Source organism: Oncorhynchus tshawytscha, unplaced genomic scaffold, assembly GCF_018296145.1.
Source record: "Oncorhynchus tshawytscha isolate Ot180627B unplaced genomic scaffold, Otsh_v2.0 Un_contig_172_pilon_pilon, whole genome shotgun sequence".
Taxonomy (NCBI): domain Eukaryota; kingdom Metazoa; phylum Chordata; class Actinopteri; order Salmoniformes; family Salmonidae; genus Oncorhynchus; species Oncorhynchus tshawytscha.
This window is the reverse complement of record NW_024609701.1, coordinates 165,001-191,326: the sequence shown is the minus strand read 5'-3', so window position 1 is coordinate 191,326 and position 26,326 is coordinate 165,001. Positions and strand designations below refer to the sequence as shown.

At 47.5% G+C, this 26,326-nt stretch overlaps 1 protein-coding gene across 8 annotated transcripts in view; it reads right to left on the bottom strand.

The window, feature by feature from the left end:
* osbpl8 (oxysterol binding protein-like 8) overlaps positions 1-26,326 on the bottom strand; it is a 150,205-nt gene that overhangs the window by 89,999 nt on the left and 33,880 nt on the right. For 2 of the 8 annotated variants that reach the window (XM_042317072.1, XM_042317071.1), the window contains one exon: positions 25,443-25,543. In XM_042317072.1, the coding sequence (XP_042173006.1) occupies positions 25,443-25,496 (54 nt within the window). In that variant the 5' untranslated portion in view covers positions 25,497-25,543. Of the gene's footprint in view, positions 1-11,885; positions 12,026-25,442; positions 25,550-26,326 lie in introns of those variants that run through there. The other 6 variants (XM_042317067.1, XM_042317070.1, XM_042317073.1 and 3 more) reach the window with 5 other exon arrangements.

The following is a 26,326-nucleotide window of genomic DNA, read 5'->3' as shown; positions in this document are numbered from 1 at the left end:
AGAGCGATGTAAACAATAGAGCGAGGTAAACAATAGAGCGATATAAACAATAGAGCGAGGTAAACAATAGAGCGATGTAAACAATAGAGCGAGGTAAACAATAGAGCGAGGTAAACAATAGAGCGAGGTAAACAATAGAGCGATGTAAACAATAGAGCGATATAAACAATAGAGCGAGGTAAACAATAGAGTGATGTAAACAATAGAGCGAGGTAAACAATAGAGCGATGGTAAACAATAGAGCGAGGTAAACAATAGAGTGATGTAAACAATAGAGCGAGGTAAACAATAGAGCGATGTAAACAAACAATAGAGCGAGGTAAACAATAGAGCGATGTAAACAATAGAGCGATAGGTAAACAATAGAGCGAGGTAAACAATAGAGCGAGGTAAACAATAGAGCGAGGTAAACAATAGAGCGAGGTAAACAATAGAGCGAGGTAAACAATAGAGCGAGTAAACAATAGAGCGAGGTAAACAATAGAGCAAGGTAAACAATAGAGCGAGGTAAACAATAGAGCAAGTAAACAATGGAGCGAGGTAAACAATAGAGTGATGTAAACAATAGAGCAATGTAAACAATAGAGCGAGGTAAACAATAGAGTGAGGTAAACAATAGAGCAATGTGAGGTAAACAATAGAGCGAGGTAAACAATAGAGCGATGTAAACAATAGAGCGAGGTAAACAATAGAGCGAGGTAAACAATAGAGCGAGGTAAACAATAGAGCGAGGTAAACAATAGAGCGAGGTAAACAATAGAGCGAGGTAAACAATAGAGCGAGGTAAACAATAGAGTGAGGTAAACAATAGAGCAATGTAAACAATAGAGCGAGGTAAACAATAGAGTGAGGTAAACAATAGAGCGAGGTAAACAATAGAGCGAGGTAAACAATAGAGTGAGGTAAACAATAGAGTGAGGTAAACAATAGAGCGAGGTAAACAATAGAGTGAGGTAAACAATAGAGTGATATAAACAATAGAGCGAGGTAAACAATAGAGTGAGGTAAACACGGAGTGAGGTAAACAATAGAGCGATATAAACAATAGAGCGATGTAAACAATAGAGCGATGTAAACAATAGAGCGAGGTAAACAATGGTGATGTAAACAATAGAGCATGTAAACATTGCACTATTCATATGAATGTAAACAATAGAGTGATTGTCCAATCATTCAACAATATGTATTGTAAACAATTAGAGCGATTTAAACAATGATGGGAAACAATGTTGATCTAAACAATTGAGAGTCCCACCTGATTTCCAATAGAGCGAGGTAAACAATAGTGTGTGGTAAACAATATAGCAATGTAAAACAATAGAGCGTAAAACAATAGAGTGAGGTAAACAATAGAGTGAGGTAAACAATAGAGCGAGGTAAACAATAGAGTGATGTAAACAATAGAGTAAAACAATAGAGAGGTAAACAATAGAGCAATGTAAACAATAGAGCGAGGTAAACAATAGAGCGAGGTAAACAATAGAGCGATGTAAACAATAGAGCGAGGTAAACAATAGAGTGATGTAAACAATAGAGCAATGTAAACAATAGAGTGAGGTAAACAATAGAGTGAGGTAAACAATAGAGCGAGGTAAACAATAGAGCGATGTAAACAATAGAGCGAGGTAAACAATAGAGTGAGGTAAACAATAGAGCGAGGTCAACAATGGTGATGTCAACAATGGTGATGTCAACAATGGTGATGTCACAATGGTGATGTCAACAATGGTGATGTACACTTGGAGTGATGTGGCCTATTGCACTATTCATATGAATGTTATTGTCCATCATTCAGTCATTATGTATTGTGTCTTTAGTTTTTTTATTTGACCCCCTGATGGGATGATAATGTTGATCTAATCTAAGGATTGATACGTCCCACCTGATTTCCTTCCTATATAGTGCACTTTGTAGGGAATAGTGTGGCATTTGGGACAAAGCCATTGTATAATCGTCTTAGACTACCCACAGCGGACCGTCCAATGACACACCCCTCACTTTCATCAACAGTGGCCCAGGATGCACCATATCTCCTATATACTGCACTATTTATATATGGGCCTGGTCAGAAGAAACACTGGGAATAGGATGAAAAAGGGAGACAGAAGAAAAGCGAGAGAAAAAGAGAGAAACGGAAGGAACATTTCTAGTTCTTCTCTGTAGGAAGGTAGGTCAAATGAAGCTTTAGAGGTGAGGGGTAGGTCAAATGAAGCTTTAGAGGTGAGGAGTAGGTCAAATGAAGCTTTAGAGGTGAGGGGTAGGTCAAATGAAGCTTTAGAGGTGAGGGGTAGGTCAAATGAAGCTTTAGAGGTGAGGAGTAGGTCAAATGAAGCGCTATGGATGAGGGGTAGGTCAAATGAAGCGCTAGAGGTGAGGGGTAGGTCAAATGAAGCTTTAGAGGTGAGGGGTAGGTCAAATGAAGCTTTAGAGGTGAGGGGTAGGTCAAATGAAGCTTTAGAGGTGAGGAGTAGGTCAAATGAAGCGCTATGGATGAGGGGTAGGTCAAATGAAGTGCTAGAGGTAAGGGGTAGGTCAAATGAAGCGCTAGAGGTGAGGGGTAGGTCAAATGAAGCGCTAGAGGTGCAGGGTAGGTCAAATGAAGAGCTAGAGGTGCGGGGTTCGCTAGCAACACAGAATGCTACAACCAGCAGACTGCAGAGTCATCAGCAGCTGTTTGCTACGGCAGAGCCCAGTGAGAGTGATAGGGCATGGCTACTCTTCCTCCCAGGGGCTGTGTACAAGTTAACGGTGTGTGAGTCCCTCCAGGGAAGAAAGTGTGTGTGTGTGTGGGAGCAAAGTCAGAGGAGCATCCATCTTACTCAGCCAGGGTTGTGTGGCGTTTCTTCATATCGGCCAATGGTTTGTTGTGTGGTTCATGTATTGTAACGTAGATAACTTGGGCCGTAACATATTTGGGGCTCATCCAGGATCAAGGAAACTAAACAAGTAATTTGTCAGATGTTTATCAGGCACCATTACTGTGCATGCTCTGGTTTTAAGTTTCTCTTAGGTACAGATCTAGGATCAGTGTCCTCTCCCCCAATTCGAACCTTAACCATAAGTGGGGAAAATGCAAAACTGACCCAAGATCAGTATTTTCACTCAACAGCTAGCGTGTACCCTATCCAGAGCAGGGATACCTAACAAGGCGGTATGGCTCACAGAAAGGCTTGGTTCACTTCCTGTCTCTCTCATTCCAAAATGTCCCTAAACACCTCTAAAATCACATGAAAGAAGAGGTTCTAATAAAAATGGTCATGTGCTTTAGTTTCTGAGTGGCTGGAAACACCAGAGGCCCTGGCTTTTCTCATGCCTCTGAATGGAGGACTCAGTCATCACATGCCTGCAGCCAGATAGTGTTCCCCTCTGGGTTCGTGTCATTAATGTGTAATGAACTTCCTGTAAACATTCCTGGACAAGGAGGCAATAAGGCCAGCAGCACAGCTTGTACTTGTTGTTAGTGTTCTGCTTTCAGAGGCTGTTGAGGGGAGGACAGCTCATAATGATGTCTGGAATGGAGGGATCGCAACATTATCGAACACATGGAAACCATCTGAAGGACTCGTCCTGATGTGGCTTGTAGAAAGACATTTCTGACAAAGTGTCTTTCATTTGGTTAATCAGTAGCGGTGCTGCTCGCCAAAGTCAAAATAGCTTGTTATTGTCGCGGTTAATGTCCTCGGTGTTATAAATAACATTGAGAGCATGCTATATTTTCTGGGAGATTGTAGGAGTCATGTGAGAGAGAGCGAGAGAGTGGTTTCTTCGGGACTGGAGAGTGCCAGCGGGTGAGAGTGTTAGATTGATGTACATTCCCGTGGCTCTGCTGGTCAGGTTTCCACCGCCCGCTCCGATTGAATGTTCTGAACGCCATGTTGGTTGGGGGCCTATCGACCCTATCTATCCCAGGATCCTTTGCTCAGAGTCCTGACCACTTTCCACTGCTTCCTGTGGTGCTTCCTTTGTCTCTCCATGCCCACTTGGGCGTGATGGAACGCTGGCAACGGAGCCTGAAAACACACCCCATCAAAGCAGCAAGACTCCTTCCCAAATGGCATCTTATTATATTCCCCTTTAGTTAACACTGTCAACGTTTCGCTATACTGTGGGAAATGTGATCGAATCAATGCAATTAGTCACTTTCAATGTAATATTCAGAAAAAAATAAATAAATATGCAAGACTTAGCATGCAAAATTAACTGTGCAAGAGATTTAGTTGTAGGGAGAGTGCATTGGAGTAGGATTCTATTGCAGTATGGCTCAGGCCCTTAGTCTACATAGACCTGTGCGACATAACCAACCAGAACTGCAGTAGGCCTACATGCAAATAGCCATTGCCATATATGGATCTGTGCCACTCACTATGAACTGGACTGTTTTGTATGTGTTAAAAGGGGAAGTGTTTTGAGACGGTCTTGAATGAGCTAAGTAGCCAATAAGCAAAAGGTAGTAGAATTTGGAATAATGGTATGGGAATATAAATATATTTTAATTTGTAAAGTGGTTTCTTGCATCAAACAACATTTTTACTCACCTCCTTGTCTGAAAGACAAGTAGATTAAAGAGGGTACAGCCTCAGTGTTCACAGTAAAGGTGCACCGGAAGTTGCACAGAATTTTCACAACGTTCAAGTTTGCACTCAGTAGACAGGAGGCACCTGATCCTAGATCAGCTCTTCTACTGTAAGAAGCATGATACTTACGGCCCCGTGAACACCTCCCAGGACCATTCTGTGTATGTGGTCTAACAGGACATTTAGAGCTGTGGTAACGACCTCAGAAGGCCAAACAAAGCAGACAGACTGTGCCTGAGGTCGCTAGTTAAACGCTAGTCAAAACCCCTCCCTCAGCAGGTTCATGTGCTTTCCAGACTACCGCTGTCAGCCTCGTGAAAAAACACTCAAGAAGCTTCTCTGTCAAACATTAGACAAATGGATCCACATGGGTCAGCGATCCACACGACTGCAAAGTCAACACTCTGGCACCGCAGTAAGGCAGGAGAGGCATTGGAGCCTGGTCAACACCACCAGACTAACCATTTACATCAAGCCTGGTCAACACCACCAGACTAACCATTTACATCAAGCCTGGTCAACACCACCAGACTAACCATTTACATCAAGCCTGGTCAACACCACCAGACTAACCATTTACATCAAGCCTGGTCAACACCACCAGACTAACCATTTACATCAAGCCTGGTCAACACCACCAGACTAACCATTTACATCAAGCCTGGTCAACACCACCAGACTAACCATTTACATCAAGCCTGGTCAACACCACCAGACTAACCATTTACATCAAACCTGGTCAACACCACCAGACTAACCATTTAAATCAAGCCTGGTCAACATCACCAGACTAACCATTTACATCAAGCCTGGTCAACACCACCAGACTAACCATTTACATCAAGCCTGGTCAACACCACCAGACTAACCATTTACATCAAGCCTGGTCAACACCACCAGACTAACCATTTACATCAAGCCTGGTCAACACCACCAGACTAACCATTTACATCAAGCCTGGTCAACACCACCAGACTAACCACTTACATCAAGCCTGGTCAACACCACCAGACTAACCATTTATGTCAGCAGGTACAAAAGGGCAGGGATTTTTTTAAAGCCTAGAAGGCAGGGAACGTCTAAAAGGCTAAACTGACCTCTAAAGTTAGAGGTCAATATAGTCAAGGCGAACTCTAAAGCCAGATAATAGTGATTTGGAAAGGTTTGGAGATACAGAAGTGCATCCACTATCCAATGATCTCTCTACCCTTGTGCGCACACACCTATCTTTCTCTGCAGTGCTTTACAGTATGAAACCAGTGGAAGAGCAAGCATTAAAGTAAGGGACGTTTTCTCTTCAGGCTGGGGCCTGGGGAGAGGAGGGCTGGGGCCTGGGGAGAGGAGGGCTGGAGCCTGGGGAGAGGAGGGCTGGAGCCTGGGGAGAGGAGGGCTGGAGCCTGGGGAGAGGAGGGCTGGAGCCTGGGGAGAGGAGGGCTGGGGCCTGGGGAGAGGAGGGCTGGGGCCTGGGGAGAGGAGGGCTGGGGCCTGGGGAGAGGAGGGCTGGGGCCTGGGGAGAGGAGGGCTGGGGCCTGGGGAGAGGAGGGCTGGCCTGGGGAGAGGAGGGCTGGGGCCTGGGGAGAGGAGGGCTGGGGAGGGGAGAGGAGGGCTGGGGCCTGGGGAGAGGAGGGGGCTGGGGGGAGAGGAGGGCTGGAGCCTGGGGAGAGGAGGGCTGGGGCCTGGGGAGAGGAGGGCTGGGGCCTGGGGAGAGGAGGGCTGGGGCCTGGGGAGAGGAGGGCTGGGGCCTGGGGAGAGGAGGGCTGGGGCCTGGGGAGAGGAGGGCTGGGGCCTGGGGAGAGGAGGGCTGGGGCCTGGGGAGAGGAGGGCTGGAGCCTGGGGGGGAGAGGGAGGGCTGGAGCCTGGGGAGAGGAGGGCTGGAGCCTGGGGAGAGGAGGGCTGGAGCCTGGGGAGAGCCTGGGGAGGGGGCTGGAGCCTGGGGAGAGGAGGGCTGGAGCCTGGGGAGAGGAGGGCTGGAGCCTGGGGAGAGGAGGGCTGGAGCCTGGAGAGAGGAGGGCTGGAGCCTGGGGAGAGGAGGGCTGGAGCCTGGGGAGAGGAGGGCTGGAGCCTGGGGAGAGGAGGGCTGGAGCCTGGGGAGAGGAGGGCTGGAGCCTGGAGAGAGGAGGCTTGAGGGTCTGACTCAGGCTGGCTTGGCCACTGAGCAGGGGGAAGGGCTACTCTCCTGATTTACAGCCGGTGTAGAAAAGCACTGACAGCCCCCATAAATAAAAGCACTCAACACATGTGACAGGGAGGCCCTCAGAGTCACCGACACCCAGCCAAGATACTGTCCACAGCCAAGATACTGTCCACAGCCACCACCAGAGCCAAGCACCAGTCAACAAACACAATAGACAAAACACAACTAAGGACAAAGTAAAAACAATTCTGTTTGACTTTGACTGGACATGGCGGTACTGTACCATTATATCAAATGACATTTCAACGTCCCACACAATGGTGAGGAACAAAACAAGTTAGAAAAGTTGACTTGAAATGTCGACAAGCGCTGACTCATTGAACTCCTGTCGAATTTGAATAATCTCTCACTGAGAAAGTCCAGAAGTGGGAGCTCACCTTAAAACGTTGAGAAGAGCTTCCTGACTGTGGGGACAGGCCTACACAGGAAGTCCAGGCAGGGCCAGAAAGAGACAGATAGGTGTTGGCACGGAGGTGATGGAAGTAGTACTTAATCTCAAATCGCACCCTATTCCTCACGTAGTGCACTACTTATGGCCAGGGGCCATGGGGCTCTAGACAGAAGGGAATAGGGTGCAGAAGGGAATTTCAGATGCAACCTGGGACTGCTCATGGCCGTAAGAGAGAACTGATGGTCGGTGGTGAGGTGTCAGCAACAATCTCACTCCACACGTCTGATAACCCAGAGGAGAGCTATCACACAGGGGACACGCCGTGGAGAGCGAGCAGAGAGCTCCACACCGTCTACTCTGAGGAGGGAGACAGAGATGAACTGGATATTAAGGCCTCACGCCAACAGGGAGGGATGCTGGCAAAGTGGAAATTGGGGATGTGCCTGAAACCGCCTTGCGGAGGAGGTGATGCATCATCGACCTGCTTCCCAGGGTGATAGATTTAGGTCATGGTGCCTCGGCCGAGAGGTGTTGTCCGTGTTTCACGGGCTGTGGGTGTCAATCACTAAATGGCCAATGCTACCAAGCACAGGAGTTATGAGTTACTGTTAGGGACTGCACTTACTAGCATGGCCAAATAGTGAGGACACAGTTATCTGGGAAGTATTCCTAGCTTGGAACAGTGTTTATCAGATTGCAGACAGAGGCATGTTATCGTTGACCTCAGAGCAACTGGGACAAGGCGGTGGAGGAAGCGAAGTCAGCCCAACATGGTGGAGCAGGAAACCCACAAACAGACACAGTAGCTCCAGGAAAACCAGGCTAATCTAGTACACGCCAGCTAACAAACCACAAATGTCTCTTTTCTTATATCTGAAATGAACCTAAATATGTCAGGCCTCTTGTTCAGGGTTGTGTTTATTAGTGCAGGCAGCGGAGAATGCTTGAAAACAGTTTGCAACAGGAAACGAAAAGGAACGTTTCTTATTGGAGAAGTTCAGGTAGTCCCTCCCTGTTTCAGTACGTTTTCTTCCGTATGGTGTATGATGAACACGAAGGTGGAAGGGGAGACCAAGAGGCCAATGTATAGAATATCCCTCCCTGTGAGACGGGGGTCAGTTCCTCCTCCGGTGTTCCATCTTTTATGAGGGACGAGCGGAGGGTGGTGTCTTCAGATCAACACCCGCCGCCATAGGGTGCCTGGTGAGGCTCTGAGGTGAAGTTCCCCCTAGGTACAGATCTTGGATCAGCTTCCCCACTCCCCAATCCTAACATTAACCAAGTGTGGGGGAAATGCAAAACTGACCCAAGATCAGCATATAGGGGCAACTTTACCTTAATCCGCCACCTAGTGAGACAGCCTCGCCATTTCCTGGAGGGACCTCAAAGAGGGAGAACAACCTCCCAGGTGGACCGTCTCAGACCCAAAATAGACTAGAGTTTCAGCTCTGCTGGGGGTCCAATACTGGGGGTTCGGAGGGAGAGGCTCAATGACAGTCTGGAGATGACAGACACGTCCACCCTGGAGGTAGAGGGTGATGGGAGGGGCTGTAGCGATAAGAGAGAGATGAGGGAGGAAGAACTAGAGGAGGTTGAAAAGAGGATGAACAGCCATGGATGACAGAGGGAATGACAGGGGGATGATAGAGGGTATGACAGAAGGGATGTGAACAATAGAACAAGGCCTGGATTCAGGTGTCTATGACGATATGGACATTTTGACAGGTTATCACCTCTGGACTGTTGAGCTTCCTCTGCTCGCATTCAAGCTCATATCAAATGCAAACTGAGATAATGGCTTGATATCCGTCAAAGGCTTCCTGATTCTATCCCCTTGGTTCTCGGTTCTTTCTGATGATTGGTTTGATTGTTAACTCTCACAACAAAAGGCCTGACGTAGCTGGAAACATCAGACAGGAAACTTCACACCAAAACCCCATCTCACCACCTGTTTCTGTCTTGCACATAGTACCCCCTTTAGCTGAATGTAGAGGAGTGCTTATAGACGAAGCAGTTGTGGCTTTGCAGAGTTAACACAAGATAGGAATCAATATAAAGTCCTAAACTGCTATATAGACTTTCAGTTAAAGTACCACCCATCCAGCTTCAGCAGAGGACACATTTCCTCTGGACATTTCTGTAGGACTTCAAAATGGTTTCAGAAGCCCGTTACAACCCTATTGGTCAGCAAGAGCTCTGCCAGGTCACCGTTACAATCCTATTGGTCAGCAAGAGCTCTGCCAGGTCACCGTTACAACCCTATTGGTCAGCAAGAGCTCTGCCTTGTCACCGTTACAATCCTATTGGTCAGCAAGAGCTCTGCCAGGTCACCGTTACAACCCTATTGGTCAGCAAGAGCTCTGCCAGGTCACCGTTACAATCCTACTGGTCAGTAAGAGCTCTGCCAGGTCACCGTTATAACCCTATTGGTCAGTAAAAGCGCTGCCAGTGCTGTCACCCAATCCAAAGACACCCTACTCTCAGAGAAGAAGAGTCATTTGACCAATCCCCTTACGCTCCCAATCAATGTACACAGTGCAACCGGCCTACTGCTAACAATCTGATGACACACACTCAGACCCAGACTGTTCAATGGTACCTAAATGACACCCTATTCCCTACATAGTGCCTATAGACACCGGTCAAAAGTAGGGCACTATATTGGGAATAGGGTGACATTTTGAAGGTAACCAATGTCTCTGCTGAGTTAAAACTACCTCCCGGTTGGGTCTTAGCAGCAGCCATTGCTGGGAAAGCACTAATGAACGGAATTTGTGAGTAACGGAGACCCCAAAACTACTTCCTCGTGGTGATAAACTCCTTATAAAGTAACTGATTATTTACTCTGTGTCAGTCTTCTAGATACGTTCCAGAACTATGTGGACAACCCTTCAAATTAGTGGATTCGGCTATTTCAGCCACACCGTTGCTGACAGGTGTCTAAAATTGAGCACACAGCCACGCAATCTCCATAGACAACCATTGACAGTAGAATGGCCCATACTGTTGTGGCTGCTTTGAGTGATGTATTGTTGTCTCTACCTTCTTGCCCTTTGTGCTGTTGTCTGTGTCCAATAATGACTGTACCATGTGTTGTGCTGCTACCATGTTATTATGATGTTGTGTTGCTACCATACTGTGTTGTCATGTGTTGCTGCCTTGCTATGTTGTTGTCTTAAGTCTCTCTTTATGTAGTGTTGTCTCTCTTGTTGTGATCCCCTTTTGCCTTTTGGTAGGCCGTCATTGGTAGGCCTTTCAACGTGGCATCGCCATTGGATGCAACACTCACTACCAAGTTCCAAACTGCCTCTGGAAGCAACGTCAGCAAAATAACGGTTTGTCGGGAGCTTCATGAAATGGGTTCCATAGTCGAGCAGCCGTACACAAGCCTAAGATCACCATGTGCAATGCCAAGTGTCGGCTGGAGTGGTATAAAGCTCGCTGGAGCAGTGGAAACCCGTTCTCTGGAGTGATGAATCACACTTCACCATCTGGCAGTCTGACAGACGAATCTGGGTTTGGTGGATGCCAGGAGAACACTACCTGCCCGAATGCATAGTGCTAATTGTAAAGTTTGGTGGAGGAGGAATAATGGTCTGGGGCTGTTTTTCATGGTTCACTCTAGACCCCTTAGTTCCAGTGAAGGGACATCTTAACACTACAGTATACAATGACATTCTAGACGATTTTGTGCTTCCAACTTTGTGGCAACAGTTTGGGGAAGGCCCTTTCCTGTTTCAGCATGTCAATGCCCCCGTACACAAAGCGAGATCGTGTGAATGAACTTGACTGGCCTGCACAAAGCCCTGAGCTCAACCCCATCGAACAACTTTGGGATGAATTGGAACACAGACTGCGAACCAGACCTAATCGCCTAACATCAGCACCAGAACTCACTAACACTCTTGATGGAATGGAAGCCAGTCATTGCAGCAAATGTTCCACCATCTAGTGGAAAGCCTTCCCAGAAGAGTGGAGGCTGCTGTGGCAGCAAAGGGGGGTACAACTCCATATTAACGCCCATGACTTTGAAATAAGATGTTCGACAAGCAGGGGTCCACATACTTTGTACCTGGGAGTATCTCGTCTTATAGATAGTTCTGTAAGGTATAATACTCTCTCTGTTTCTACCTTGCTTCCATGACCCTCGCTAGTAAACAAGCCACAGGGAAGCTCAGTCTATGATTAATCCACAACTTCTTGGCAATCAGTTCTCAGCCCAGCAATCCCCATTCAGCATTTCCCCAACAGCATACAAAGGAAATGGACTGAACAGAGTGATGCTAACGTTGCTACACGATAACACAGATAACATTGTTAGCGCACAGCTGTGCTGTCGAGATGACAGGATAGTATCTCTGTTAGCTTCAGATGCTAGCAGGGTACACATACTAGCATGCCTAGGCTAGCTGAGCACTCTTCCAAGTTTGTGATCTGAAGGCAGTCAGTGTCCACACAGTCATCAACAAACAAGCAGATACAGTGGAACAACTCAACTCCCCATGTTCAGTAGCAAAATAATAATGATATTGAACTACAATTCTTGGTATGTGGCATACAAACTGCAAACAAAGAAAACAGAGGAACACACCCACTGACATATCAATCCAAGACAACCCAAAGCTTCCGCTAAGCTTCAACCTCCTCCACCCACTGTTCTTTCTTGTGTTTCTTTGACAGAAAGGCAGTGTTAGTTTTGCTCTGAGAGAGGAGAGGAAATTCATACCTTGTGACGGCTGCCTGGCGGTGACGTGGCTGCTGCTGCGTGACAGGACTAGCCCTGGTACGACCAACAACTGGGCTCTCTCACACACACTGGAGAGAAGGGGGAGAGGGAACGAGAGACAGCGTGCTGGAGAGCACAAGTCCCTCCCTCTCTCTCTCTCTCTCTCTCTCTCTCCTGCTACCCTGGTGAGCATTCTGTTCTGTCTTTCACTCTCTCGTACACACACACCCCTCCTTCTCTCCCCCTTGTTTATTCTCCCTCCTTTTATCTTCCTGTGTATGCTAGCTCTCTTTTGAGAAAGCTCCTTTGGTTTTCCCGCAGTAACTCTGATTCTCTCTAATGTATCCCTTTTGTCGGTTGGTTTGCTGCCACTCATGCACACACACAAATCAAAACAACACTGTCTCAGACACCATGTGTCTCTGTTCATTCCAAGCCTTTCTGCACCAATAACTGCCAGCAGCCACCTGATTTCCCCAGTCATCAAAAAGCAAAACCAACACCCCAGCAAGCGACCAATGGACACACAACAACCGACTCAGACCATCACCATGTTATTCCGGCCCGACTAGGTGTTCAGCCTCGCTTCAGCCTCATTAATGCTTCCGTTTTCTCGGTTGCTGAGTCAAAGACCCAGCTGGGAAAACAAGTTAAGATGGGGGGACGATGAGGGGACGATGAGGGGACGTGGAGGGGGCGATGAGGGGACGTGGAGAGGACGATGAGGGGACGATGAGGGGACGTGGAGGGGACGATGTCTTAAGTGGTTTCACAAAGACAGTGTGGCTCTCTTCTCCTCCCGATACGTTTTCATTTGCCTGCAATGAAGTGATCAATGGGGCAACTAAAAAAGCCAAAAAAGAAGTGAACTTGGAAGAGTGCCAACTGGGTTAAAGGAAAGGCCATTCATTTGGGCTGGTCTAGACGAGCCTCTGGAGGAGCGAGTGAAGCAGGTAGAGGTACGGTGGACAGATTCAACCATGGTGAATCTGTAACTTGGACAGTGAAGGCCCTGTTTTATTTTATTATTCTTTAAAGGGATCGGAATTTCAAGGAGAAAAGAGACCGATAGTAGGAGCATAGACAGATGGCCTAACGTGACAGAGGGCCTAACGTGACAGAGGGCCTAACGTGACAGAGGGCCTAACGTGACAGATGGCCAAACGTGGTCTGGTGTCAGGGGCTTCAGACCACACTGAAGGCCCTGTTTTGAAGTCAGGGTTACACTGAAGGCCCTGTTTTGAAGTCAGGCTTACACTGAAGGCCCTGTTTTGAAGTCAGGCTTACACTGAAGGCCCTGTTTTGAAGTCAGGCTTACACTGAAGGCCCTGTTTTGAAGTCAGGCTTACACTGAAGGCCCTGTTTTGAAGTCAGGCTTACACTGAAGGCCCTGTTTTGAAGTCAGGCTTACACTGAAGGCCCTGTTTTGAAGTCAGGCTTACACTGAAGGCCCTGTTTTGAAGTCAGGCTTACACTGAAGGCCCTGTTTTGAAGTCAGGGTTACACTGAAGGCCCTGTTTTGAAGTCAGGGATAAACTCCAAGGGTACAGAATGAGGCATCATATTTTTTCAGGAGGCGTCATATGACAAAAAAAAACATCTACATTCCACATAATCTAATTGTGATCACATGGGAGAAAACTGGGCTATTGTAAGACACATTTTGTTTTCAGACTTTTCTACATAGGGCCAGGCTGAACACTAGCTGGCATGATGACACAGGCTGCATCCCATAGGGCCAGGCTGAACACTAGCTGGCATGATGACACAGGCTGCATCCCATAGGGCCCTGGTCCAAAGTAGTGCACTATATAGGGAATAGGGTGCCATTTGTGATGCATCCATAGAAACAACAAGCCTGCATGACTTCCTGTATCTGGCGTGGGTTGTGCCTAGAGAGGAACAGAAGGTGTGAGAGGGGTCAGACAAGTGGTTGGGATGACAGCCACTTCAATAGATGTTTGCACTCCTTCAGTGGCTTATTGCTGACCTTCCACACGAGCTAAATAACGCTAGGCGATATAGCTACTGTTTGCTTCCACAAGGTGTATTTCAGGAAAGGTAATTGCACCTTTGAGACCGGGCTGCAAGTATCGTCCAAGGACCAATATTGCAAAACGTTGTTTTGAGAGCGGTTTGGAAACCCGCCATCCAGAGACTGGGTCTGGACATAAACGCTCCAAAAGTGATCAGCTTTAAAAGCCGCTCCATTGACCATAACTGGCTCAACTTGAAGACCTCCCAGCATCCTTCAGTCGTCTAGTGGCTTCAGCTCAGTGGGCTAACACAATGTTGTGATGCACAGGAGACCCAGGTTGGAACCCAGTCTCAAAAGTACCAGAGATGTCATTTTACATCAGTAAGGCAAATTCTAGCATAATGACTGGTGCTAGACAGAAACATTTGCATAAATTCCAAAATATTTATTTCGTGGTAAAAACACTAGCAAGCTACATTTCACATCCCACCCCTAAAAATCGAAATCAGTGAGGTACACTGTTGAAGAAAAGAAACTGCATGTGATGCTATACAATCTCATTCACCACCTGCACAAATATACTTTCAGGGCTCCTGAGTGGTGCAGCGGTCTAAGGCACTGTGTCTCAGTGCTAGAGGTGTCACTACAGACCCTGGTTCAATTCCAGGCTGTATCACAACTGGCCGTGATTGGGAGTCCCATAGGGCGGCGCACAATTGGCCCAGGGTCGTCCGGGTTTGGCCGCCATTGTAAATAAGAATTTGTTCTTAACTGACTTGCCTAGTTAAATAAAGGTTAAATAGAAAAATACTGGAACAGTATAAATCTAGCCTGCTGAGAAGGGTCATGATTCCTGTGAAGAGGGACACAGGGCCTGGGTTAGGCCTAAGCAGAAAGAAAGTTGATTTGCTCCGCCACAAAACCTAGCCGGTTTCTCACACTCTGCTGAGGGAGGAGACAACAGAAGACAGAGAATTGCCTCTACTAAACTCCAGACAAACAAACATTTCATACTCAGAGGCTGATCAGAGGCTCATTTTCAGCTGAGATGAGTCCAGATACCATTAGTCTAGAGGACTCTACCAGCCCAGCTGAGATGAGTCCAGAAACCATTAGTCTAGAGGACTCTACCAGCCCAGCTGAGATGAGTCCAGATACCATTCGTCTAGAGGACTCCACCAGCCCAGCTGAGATGAGTCCAGAAACCATTAATCTAGCAGAGCAGAGCAGACCAGCACTAACTTCATCATAATTACAGTTGACAGACTGACAGGGAAACTGCGTCCCAGATGGCACCCTAAAAAGGGACACATCCAGACTGTCTGATGCACTAAGTCCATAGAAACAGGATACTGGCATTTGCTCTGTTGTCCAACCAGTAAAGGGATAAGACCTGAACAAACCAGAAGGCCTCACATCACTCGTACTGACACACAAAAGGAGTACAAGCACACGCCCAGAACTGACCTCAGATCAGTGAACTTGTGAAAATTCCCATGAAATACAGGAACAAAACTAAACCTGTCAGCTTCTTTTAAACAGACCAGTGGTTATTGTGGGCTGCCTGGTGTGAGTACCTTCCCTTAACAGTCACTACCTCTCAGCAGCGTTATCTTAACAGTCACTACCTCTCAGCAGCGTTATCTTAACAGTCACTACCTCTCAGCAGCATTATCTTAACAGTCACTACCTCTCAGCAGCATTATCTTAACAGTCTCTACCTCTCAGCAGCGTTATCTTAACAGTCAGTGTTATCTTAACAGTCTCTACCTCTCAGCAGTGTTATCTTAACAGTCACTACCTCTCAGCAGTGTAGGAACAGGTATCTACTGAACTGTTCAACCAAAACTTGGAGTCACTAAGATGGTCTTTCATCCATTGCCTACAATGGACATAAATGATCTTAGTGCTATGAAGCGTACAGGACATTCAAAGTTCTGCTACTATGGGGGGCTTTGATATACGGCTCCTAAAGAAGGGCCTAAGCTCACAGAGGATGTATTAGGAGAGCATGAGACAGCCCACACCAGGCATCCCTAGACTGAGAGACATTCAGCTGTAATAACACTGCCTGAGGGAGGCATCCCTAGAATGAGAGACATTCAGCTGTAATAACACTGCCTGAGGGAGGCATCCCTAGAATGAGAGACATTCAGCTGTAATAACACTGCCTGAGGGAGGCATCCCTAGACAGAGACATTCAGCTGTAATAACACTGCCTGAGGGAGGCATCCCAAGACTGAGAGACATTCAGCTGTAATAACACTGCCTGAAGGAGGCATCCCTAGACTGAGAGACATTCAGCTGTAATAACACTGCCTGAGGGAGGCATCCCTAGAATGAGAGACATTCAGCTGTAATAACACTGCCTGAGGGAGGCATCCCTAGACTGAGAGACATTCAGCTGTAATAACACTGCCTGAGGGAGGCATCCCTAGAATGAGAGACATTCAGCTGTAATAACACTGCCTGAGGGAGGCATCCCTAGAATGAGAGACATTCAGCTGTAATAACACTGCCTGAGGGAGGCATCCCTAGACTGAGAGACATTCAGCTGTAATAACACTGCCTGAGGGAGGCATCCCTAGACTGAGAGACATTCAGCTGTAATAACACTGCCTGAGGGAGGCATCCCTAGACTGAGAGACATTCAGCTGTAATAACACTGCCTGAGGGAGGCATCCCTAGAATGAGAGACATTCAGCTGTAATAACACTGCCTGAGGGAGGCATCCCTAGAATGAGAGACATTCAGCTGTAATAACACTGCCTGAGGGAGGCATCCCTAGACTGAGAGACATTCAGCTGTAATAACACTGCCTGAGGGAGGCATCCCTAGACTGAGAGACATTCAGCTGTAATAACACTGCCTGAGGGAGGCATCCCTAGACTGAGAGACATTCAGCTGTAATAACACTGCCTGAGGGAGGCATCCCTATTTCAGCTGTAATAACACTGCCTGAGGGAGGCATCCCTAGACTGAGAGACATTCAGCTGTAATAACACTGCCTGAGGGAGGCATCCCTAGACTGAGAGACATTCAGCTGTAATAACACTGCCTGAGGGAGGCATCCCTAGAATGAGAGACATTCAGCTGTAATAACACTGCCTGAGGGAGGCATCCCTAGACTGAGAGACATTCAGCTGTAATAACACTGCCTGGGGAGGCATCCCTAGAATGAAAGACATTCAGCTGTAATAACACTGCCTGAGGGAGGCATCCCTAGAATGAGAGACATTCAGCTGTAATAACACTGCCTGAGGGAGGCATCCCTAGAATGAGAGACATTCAGCTGTAATAACACTGCCTGAGGGAGGCATCCCTAGAATGAGAGACATTCAGCTGTAATAACACTGCCTGAGGGAGGCATCCCTAGAATGAGAGACATTCAGCTGTAATAACACTGCCTGAGGGAGGCATCCCTAGAATGAGAGACATTCAGCTGTAATAACACTGCCTGAGGGAGGCATCCCTAGAATGAGAGACATTCAGCTGTAATAACACTGCCTGAGGGAGGCATCCCTAGAATGAGAGACATTCAGCTGTAATAACACTGCCTGAGGGAGGCATCCCTAGAATGAGAGACATTCAGCTGTAATAACACTGCCTGAGGGAGGCATCCCTAGAATGAGAGACATTCAGCTGTAATAACACTGCCTGAGGGAGGCATCCCTAGACTGAGAGACATTCAGCTGTAATAACACTGCCTGAGGGAGGCATCCCTAGAATGAGAGACATTCAGCTGTAATAACACTGCCTGAGGGAGGCATCCCTAGACTGAGAGACATTCAGCTGTAATAACACTGCCTGAGGGAGGCATCCCTAGAATGAGAGACATTCAGCTGTAATAACACTGCCTGAGGGAGGCATCCCTAGAATGAGAGACATTCAGCTGTAATAACACTGCCTGAGGGAGGCATCCCTAGACTGAGAGACATTCAGCTGTAATAACACTGCCTGAGGGAGGCATCCCTAGACTGAGAGACATTCAGCTGTAATAACACTGCCTGAGGGAGGCATCCCTAGACTGAGAGACATTCAGCTGTAATAACACTGCCTGAGGGAGGCATCCCTAGACTGAGAGACATTCAGCAGTAATAACACTGCCTGAGGGAGGCCAGCTGGGTATTAGGCTCTGACACACACACACCTCTGAATGGGATCAGAGATCAGAGATCAGATGTTTTTCCCATCGCCGTCCGTTCAGTTTGACTGTTGCAGTCTGATGAAAACCCCCCAAATCCCTTCTATCTATCTATCTATCTATCTATCTATCTATCTATCTATCTATCTATCTACACTATCTATCTATCTATCTATCTATCTACACACACACACACACACACATACACACACACACACACATATATACAGTGCCTTGCGAAAGTATTCGGCCCCCTTGAACTTTGCGACCTTTTGCCACATTTCAGGCTTCAAACATAAAGATATAAAACTGTATTTTTTTGTGAAGAATCAACAACAAGTGGGACACAATCATGAAGTGGAACGACATTTATTGCATATTCTAAACTTTTTTAACAAATCAAAGACAGAAAAATTGGGCGTGCAAAATTATTCAGCCCCTTTACTTTCAGTGCAGCAAACTCTCTCCAGAAGTTCAGTGAGGATCTCTGAATGATCCAATGTTGACCTAAATGACTAATGATGATAAATACAATCCACCTGTGTGTAATCAAGTCTCCGTATAAATGCACCTGCACTGTGATAGTCTCAGAGGTCCGTTAAAAGCGCAGAGAGCATCATGAAGAACAAGGAACACACCAGGCAGGTCCGAGATACTGTTGTGAAGAAGTTTAAAGCCGGATTTGGATACAAACAGATTTCCCAAGCTTTAAACATCCCAAGGAGCACTGTGCAAGCGATAATATTAAAATGGAAGGAGTATCAGACCACTGCAAATCTACCAAGACCTGGCCGTCCCTCTAAACTTTCAGCTCATACAAGGAGAAGACTGATCAGAGATGCAGCCAAGAGGCCCATGATCACTCTGGATGAACTGCAGAGATCTACAGCTGAGGTGGGAGACTCTGTCCATAGGACAACAATCAGTCGTATATTGCACAAATCTGGCCTTTATGGAAGAGTGCAAGAAGAAAGCCATTTCTTAAAGATATCCATAAAAAGTGTCATTTAAAGTTTGCCACAAGCCACCAGGGAGACACACCAAACATGTGGAAGAAGGTGCTCTGGTCAGATGAAACCAAAATTGAACTTTTTGGCAACAATGCAAAACGTTATGTTTGGCGTAAAAGCAACACAGCTCATCACCGTGAACACACCATCCCCACTGTCAAACATGGTGGTGGCAGCATCATGGTTTGGGCCTGCTTTTCTTCAGCAGGGACAGGGAAGATGGTTAAAATTGATGGGAAGATGGATGGAGCCAAATACAGGACCATTCTGGAAGAAAACCTGATGGAGTCTGCAAAAGACCTGAGACTGGGACGGAGATTTGTCTTCCAACAAGACAATGATCCAAAACATAAAGCAAAATCTACAATGGAATAGTTCAAAAATAAACATATCCAGGTGTTAGAATGGCCAAGTCAAAGTCCAGACCTGAATCCAATCGAGAATCTGTGGAAAGAACTGAAAACTGCTGTTCACAAATGCTCTCCATCCAACCTCACTGAGCTCGAGCTGTTTTGCAAGGAGGAATGGGAAAAATCTTCAGTCTCTCGATGTGCAAAACTGATAGAGACATACCCCAAGCGACTTACAGCTGTAATCGCAGCAAAAGGTGGCGCTACAAAGTATTAACTTAAGGGGGCTGAATAATTTTGCACGCCCAATTTTTCAGTTTTTGATTTGTTAAAAAAGTTTGAAATATCCAATAAATGTCGTTCCACTTCATGATTGTGTCCCACTTGTTGTTGATTCTTCACAAAAAATACAGTTTTATATCTTTATGTTTGAAGCCTGAAATGTGGCAAAAGGTCGCAAAGTTCAAGGGGGCCGAATACTTTCGCAAGGCACTGTATATGGAATTGTTTTTGTGTGTGTGTGTGTTTGTGTGTGTGTGTCAGGTCTAGTATAAGTGACTAAGAGAAACAACTTAATAGAAGATGCTGAAAGTGGTCTGTCAGAAACTGGACTCCAGCCCAGACCACTGAAAGCCTTCAATAAACTGTTCTTTACTGTGCAGATCATTTGTCTGTTGTTGGAGCCAATCCCAGCTACCCTGATCTTTGTTATTGTGTTTGCTGCTAATCCCTCTCATGTTTCAGTAAACAACAGCAAGAACCACCATCCACAATAAACCCATTGGGGAGTCTTGCGCAGTCATGCCACAACAGCAGCTTGTCATTTATGGACCGTAGGAACGCACTTCGTCGGCATCGTAGTCTCGGGAGACCATTCAGAGAATTCCCACACTGAAATATTCCAACAACTAAAGACAAACCTGCTCCCTCATTAGCTGAGAGGAATAGAAAGGATATATGCACCAAATGGCACCCTATTCCCTATATAGTGCACTACTTTGGCCCATAGGGTTCTGGTCTAAAGTACTGCACCATCGGGAATAGGGTGTCATTTGGGACGAAGACAGGGTCTTAGTATTTATTTTTTGGGAGGGGTACTTTTTACCCCTTTTTCTCCCCAATTTCGGTAGTTACAGTCTTGTCCCATCGCTGCAACTCCCGTACAGATTCGGGAGAGCTGGCGACCGAGGTCAGTGTGCAGGAGCCCGGCCGCCACAAGGGATGAGGTGCCTGGGACGAGGACATCCCAGCCAGCCAAACCCTCCCTTAACCCGGACGACGCTGGGCCAATTGTGTGCCACCTCATGAGTCTCCCGGTCACGGCCGACTGCAACACAGCCCGGGATGGAACCCGGATCTGTAGTGACGCCTCCGGTGCCTTAGACCGCTGCGTCACTCGGGAGGCTCAGACAGGGTCTTTGTCCTGTTACTGTATAATCCCACTGATGCCAGTGTGTGACACCCCTGAGAGACGGCCTGTTCTGTCATCACAGGACTCATCTGGAGCTCATTGCCTTCACACCCGCTGCAAGAAAAGCCAATGAGGATTATGATTAAGTTGAGATAATGTTTCTCCAATAGCAGAAGGCTTAGGGCTGAGCGATAAGGGCTAAAAATCATGTATGGCCGATTCCTGATATATATCTGGATGTTTTAAACGTTCTCTATAGATAAGCCTTGTTGCACAATTAAAGGTCAATACATTGCATTTCAAACAGTCAGCAATAATCTAATGAATTCAGATCACTGATCTGTCGATGAAAATGACCTTTTATGTACCCAGAACCATTAACAACTCACATCCACAAATGATGACTCACTTATTGTAGCAAGCTGCACAGTGCACACAGCAGGAGGAGGAGGGGCTTGGTGTCTGTGGAGTGGGAAGGTGACAGTGCACACAGCAGGAGGAGGAGGGGCTTGGTGTCTGTGGAGTGGGAAGGTGACAGTACACACAGCATGAGGAGGAGGGGCTTGGTGTCTGTGGAGTGGGAAGGTGACAGTACACACAGCATGAGGAGGGGTTGGTGTCTGTGGAGTGGGAAGGTGACAGTACACACAGCATGAGGAGGGGGTTGGTGTCTGTGGAGTGGGAAGGTGACAGTACACACAGCATGAGGAGGGGGTTGGTGTCTGTGGAGTGGGAAGGTGACAGTACACACAGCATGAGGAGGGGGTTGGTGTCTGTGGAGTGGGAAGGTGACAGTACACACAGCATGAGGAGGGGGTTGGTGTCTGTGGAGTGGGAAGGTGACAGTACACACAGCATGAGGAGGGGGTTGGTGTCTGTGGAGTGGGAAGGTGACAGTACACACAGCATGAGGAGGGGGTTGGTGTCTGTGGAGTGGGAAGGTGCACAGTGCACACAGCAAGGAGGAGGGGGTGACTTGGTGTCTGTGGAGTGGGAAGGTGACAGTACACACAGCATGAGGAGGGGGGTTGGTGTCTGTGGAGTGGGAAGGTGCACAGTGCACACAGCAGGAGGAGGGGGTTGGTGTCTGTGGAGTGGGAAGGTGCACAGTGCACACAGCAGGAGGAGGAGGGGGTTGGTGTCTGTGGAGTGGGAAGGTGCACAGTGCACACAGCAGGAGGAGGGGGTTGGTGTCTGTGGAGTGGGAAGGTGCACAGTGCACACAGCAGGAGGAGGGGGTTGGTGTCTGTGGAGTGGGAAGGTGCACAGTGCACACAGCAGGAGGAGGGGAAGGGCATTGGTGTCTGTGGAGTGGGAAGGTGCACAGTGCACACAGCAGGAGGAGGGGGGTTGGTGTCTGTGGAGTGGGAAGGTGCACAGTGCACACAGCAGGAGGAGGGGGGTTGGTGTCTGTGGAGTGGGAAGGTGCACAGTGCACACAGCAGAGACGGAGCGAAGGAGACAAGACCAAAAAGACAAAGAATGCTCAAAAACAAAACAAAATGACAACCTTAATTCTGCGAACATTGCGCTAAAACAAACATTGGATATTGAGATTCTTCTGAAGGGTTTTAAGGGAAGAAGTTGTTCAGGGCCAAACTCAGCCTGTAACCTCATTAGTATTGAACCAATCAACTGCTTGCTTGTCCCTGATATGGGTACTATCTTAATGAGCACACTGTCTGAGAGACTCAGAGGGAGGGAGGGACACTCCCTGTTTATGGGTGACTTGCAACACCTGGGGCTCTGACAGAGAACAAGCAGCAGGTTCACAAGGACAGACTCAACACCAGGAAGAGCCAATCATCATCACAACCATCACTCACACATTGTAACAGAGCCTGAGGATCTCAGCTCAGCCTCTACAGCCTTCTGAAGACCCACACATAGAAGTCCCCATGGAGGACAATCATACTGGAGGACAATCATACTGCAGGACAATCATACTGCAGGACAATCATACTGGAGGACAATCATACTGGAGGACAATCATACTGGAGGACAATCATACTGCAGGACAATCATACTGCAGGACAATCATACTGCAGGACAATCATACTGCAGGACAATCATACTGGAGGACAATCATACTGGAGGACAATCATACTGGAGGACAATCATACTGGAGGACAATCATACTGGAGGACAATCATACTGCAGGACAATCATACTGGAGGACATTCATACTGGAGGACATTCATACTGGAGGACATTCATACTGGAGGACATTCATACTGGAGGACATTCATACTGGAGGACATTCATACTGGACTTGAGTGATCGTCAATGATGATACAACATGTATTTGTGTATTTTGTGTTTATGTGCCAGCATGTGTATAGCTGTGGGGATAGCTGTGTTCCTACGCTGTGGGTATAGCTGTGTTCCTACGCTGTGGGGATAGCTGTGTTCCTACGCTGTGGGTATAGCTGTGTTCCTACGCTGTGGGGATAGCTGTGTTCCTACGCTGTGGGGATAGCTGTGTTCCTACGCTGTGGGGATAGCTGTGTTCCTACGCTGTGGGTATAGCTGTGTTCCTACGCTGTGGGTATAGCTGTGTATAGCTGTGTTCCTACGCTGTGGGTATAGCTGTGCTCCTACGCTGTGGGTATAGCTGTGTTCCTACGCTGTGGGTATAGCTGTGTTCCTACGCTGTGGGTATAGCTGTGTTCCTACGCTGTGGGTATAGCTGTGTTCCTACGCTGTGGGGATAGCTGTGTTCCTACGCTGTGGGGATAGCTGTGTTCCTACGCTGTGGGTATAGCTGTGTTCCTACGCTGTGGGTATAGCTGTGTTCCTACGCTGTGGGTATAGCTGTGTTCCTACGCTGTGGGTATAGCTGTGTTCCTACGCTGTGGGTATAGCTGTGTTCCTACGCTGTGGGTATAGCTGTGTTCCTACGCTGTGGGTATAGCTGTGTTCCTACGCTGTGGGGATAGCTGTGTTCCTACGCTGTGGGTATAGCTGTGTTCCTACGCTGTGGGTATAGCTGTGTTCCTACGCTGTGGGTATAGCTGTGTTCCTACGCTGTGGGTATAGCTGTGTTCCTACGCTGTGGGGATAGCTGTGTTCCTACGCTGTGGGTATAGCTGTGTTCCTACGCTGTGGGGATAGCTGTGTTCCTACGCTGTGGGTATAGCTGTGCTCCTACACTGTGGGTATAGCTGTGTTCCTACGCTGTGGGTATAGCTGTGTTCCTACGCTGTGGGTATAGCTGTGTTCCTACGCTGTGGGGATAGCTGTGTTCTACGCTGTGGGTATAGCTGTGTTCCTACGCTGTGGGTATAGCTGTGTTCCTACGCTGTGGGTATAGCTGTGTTCCTACGCTGTGGGTATAGCTGTGTTCCTACGCTGTGGGTATAGCTGTGTTCCTACGCTGTGGGGATAGCTGTGTTCTACGCTGTGGGTATAGCTGTGTTCCTACGCTGTGGGTATAGCTGTGTTCCTACGCTGTGGGTATAGCTGTGTTCCTACGCTGTGGGTATAGCTGTGTTCCTACGCTGTGGGTATAGCTGTGTTCCTACGCTGTGGGTATAGCTGTGTTCCTACGCTGTGGGTATAGCTGTGTTCCTACGCTGTGGGTATAGCTGTGTTCCTACGCTGTGGGTATAGCTGTGTTCCTGGCTGTGGGTATAGCTGTGTTCTACGCTGTGGGTACATGTGTTCTACGCTGTGGGTATAGCTGTGTTCTACGCTGTGGGGATAGCTGTGTTCTACGCTGTGGGTATAGCTGTGTTCTACGCTGTGGGTACAGCTCTTTTTCTAGGCTGTGGGGATAGCTGTGTAAGTGGACATGGTGTGTAGTGTGTAAGTGGACATGGTGTGTAGTGTGTAAGTGGACATGGTGTGTAGTGTGTATGTGGACATGGTGTGTAGTGTGTAAGTGGACATGGTGTGTAGTGTGTAAGTGGACATGGTGTGTAGTGTGTAAGTGGACATGGTGTGTAGTGTGTAAGTGGACATGGTGTGTAGTGTGTAAGTGGACATGGTGTGTAGTGTGTAAGTGGACATGGTGTGTAGTGTGTAAGTGGACATGGTGTGTAGTGTGTAAGTGGACATGGTGTGTAGTGTGTAAGTGGACATGGTGTGTAGTGTGTAGTGTGTAAGTGGACATGGTGTGTAGTGTGTAAGTGGACATGGTGTGTAGTGTGTAAGTGGACATGGTGTGTAGTGTGTAAGTGGACATGGTGTGTAGTGTGAAAGGACTAGACAGGTTTGATCTTCTCCAGGTTTTCGTTTTCATCATTCGTTCACCTCTTCATATTCCTCTCTCTGCTGTTGGCATTCCCACGAGGCATGTAAGTGAGAGGCTAAGCGACCTTTAATGTCCGGCACAAGTGCCTGAAACCGTGACTCAGTGTGGGACTGCCAAAGCCGGTGGCAGGCTAGGAACATGAGCACCGTAGGACATCATTAAGAAACAGAGCCCTGACCTGAACACACCCCTGTTATCATCACTGATAACGACATGACAGAAGACAAAGCCACCAATGAGGAAGACCTCCAGGACCATGAGCACCAGAAGAAGACGAAGGCTTTATAACTGGGCTTTACAAGACAAGAAGCCCAGAGCTAATAGTCCTGAGTCCAGGCAAAAGGGACGTGATGCTCCTGCGAGTTGACATTTCCCTGCCCAAGAGAGGAGGGGTGGGGCTTGAACTCACCAGAGCTGTCTCACCGTCGCCCTGGGACTGGGACTCAGAAGAAGAAGAGTCCATGGTTCCGCAGAGTGCTGCCTGTTAGAGATGCTCAGAGCTCTGCATGTCTGTGGAAGAGAGAAACAGAGACAGGTAAACATATAGACAGAGGGAGGAAGAGAGAAACAGAGAGACAGGACATGACAGGTAAACATATAGAGGGAGGAAGAGAGAAACAGAGAGAGACAGGACATGACAGGTAAACATATAGACAGAGGGAGGAAGAGAGAAACAGAGAGAGAGACAGGACATGACAGGTAAACATATAGACAGAGGGAGGAAGAGAGAAACAGAGAGAGACAGGACATGACAGGTAAACATATAGAGGGAGGAAGAGAGAAACAGAGAGAGACAGGACATGACAGGTAAACATATAGACAGAGGGAGGAAGAGAGAAACAGAGAGAGAGACAGGACATGACAGGTAAACATATAGAGGGAGGAAGAGAGAAACAGAGAGACAGGACATGACAGGTAAACATATAGAGGGAGGAAGAGAGAAACAGAGAGAGACAGGACATGACAGGTAAACATATAGAGGGAGGAAGAGAGAAACAGAGAGAGAGAGGACATGACAGGTAAACATATAGACAGAGGGAGGAAGAGAGAAACAGAGAGAGACAGGACATGACAGGTAAACATATAGACAGAGGGAGGAAGAGAGAAACAGAGACAGGACATGACAGGTAAACATATAGACAGAGGGAGGAAGAGAGAAACAGAGAGAGAGACAGGACATGACAGGTAAACATATAGACAGAGGGAGGAAGAGAGAAACAGAGAGACAGGACATGACAGGTAAACATATAGACAGAGGGAAGAGGAAGAGAGAAACAGAGAGAGACAGGACAT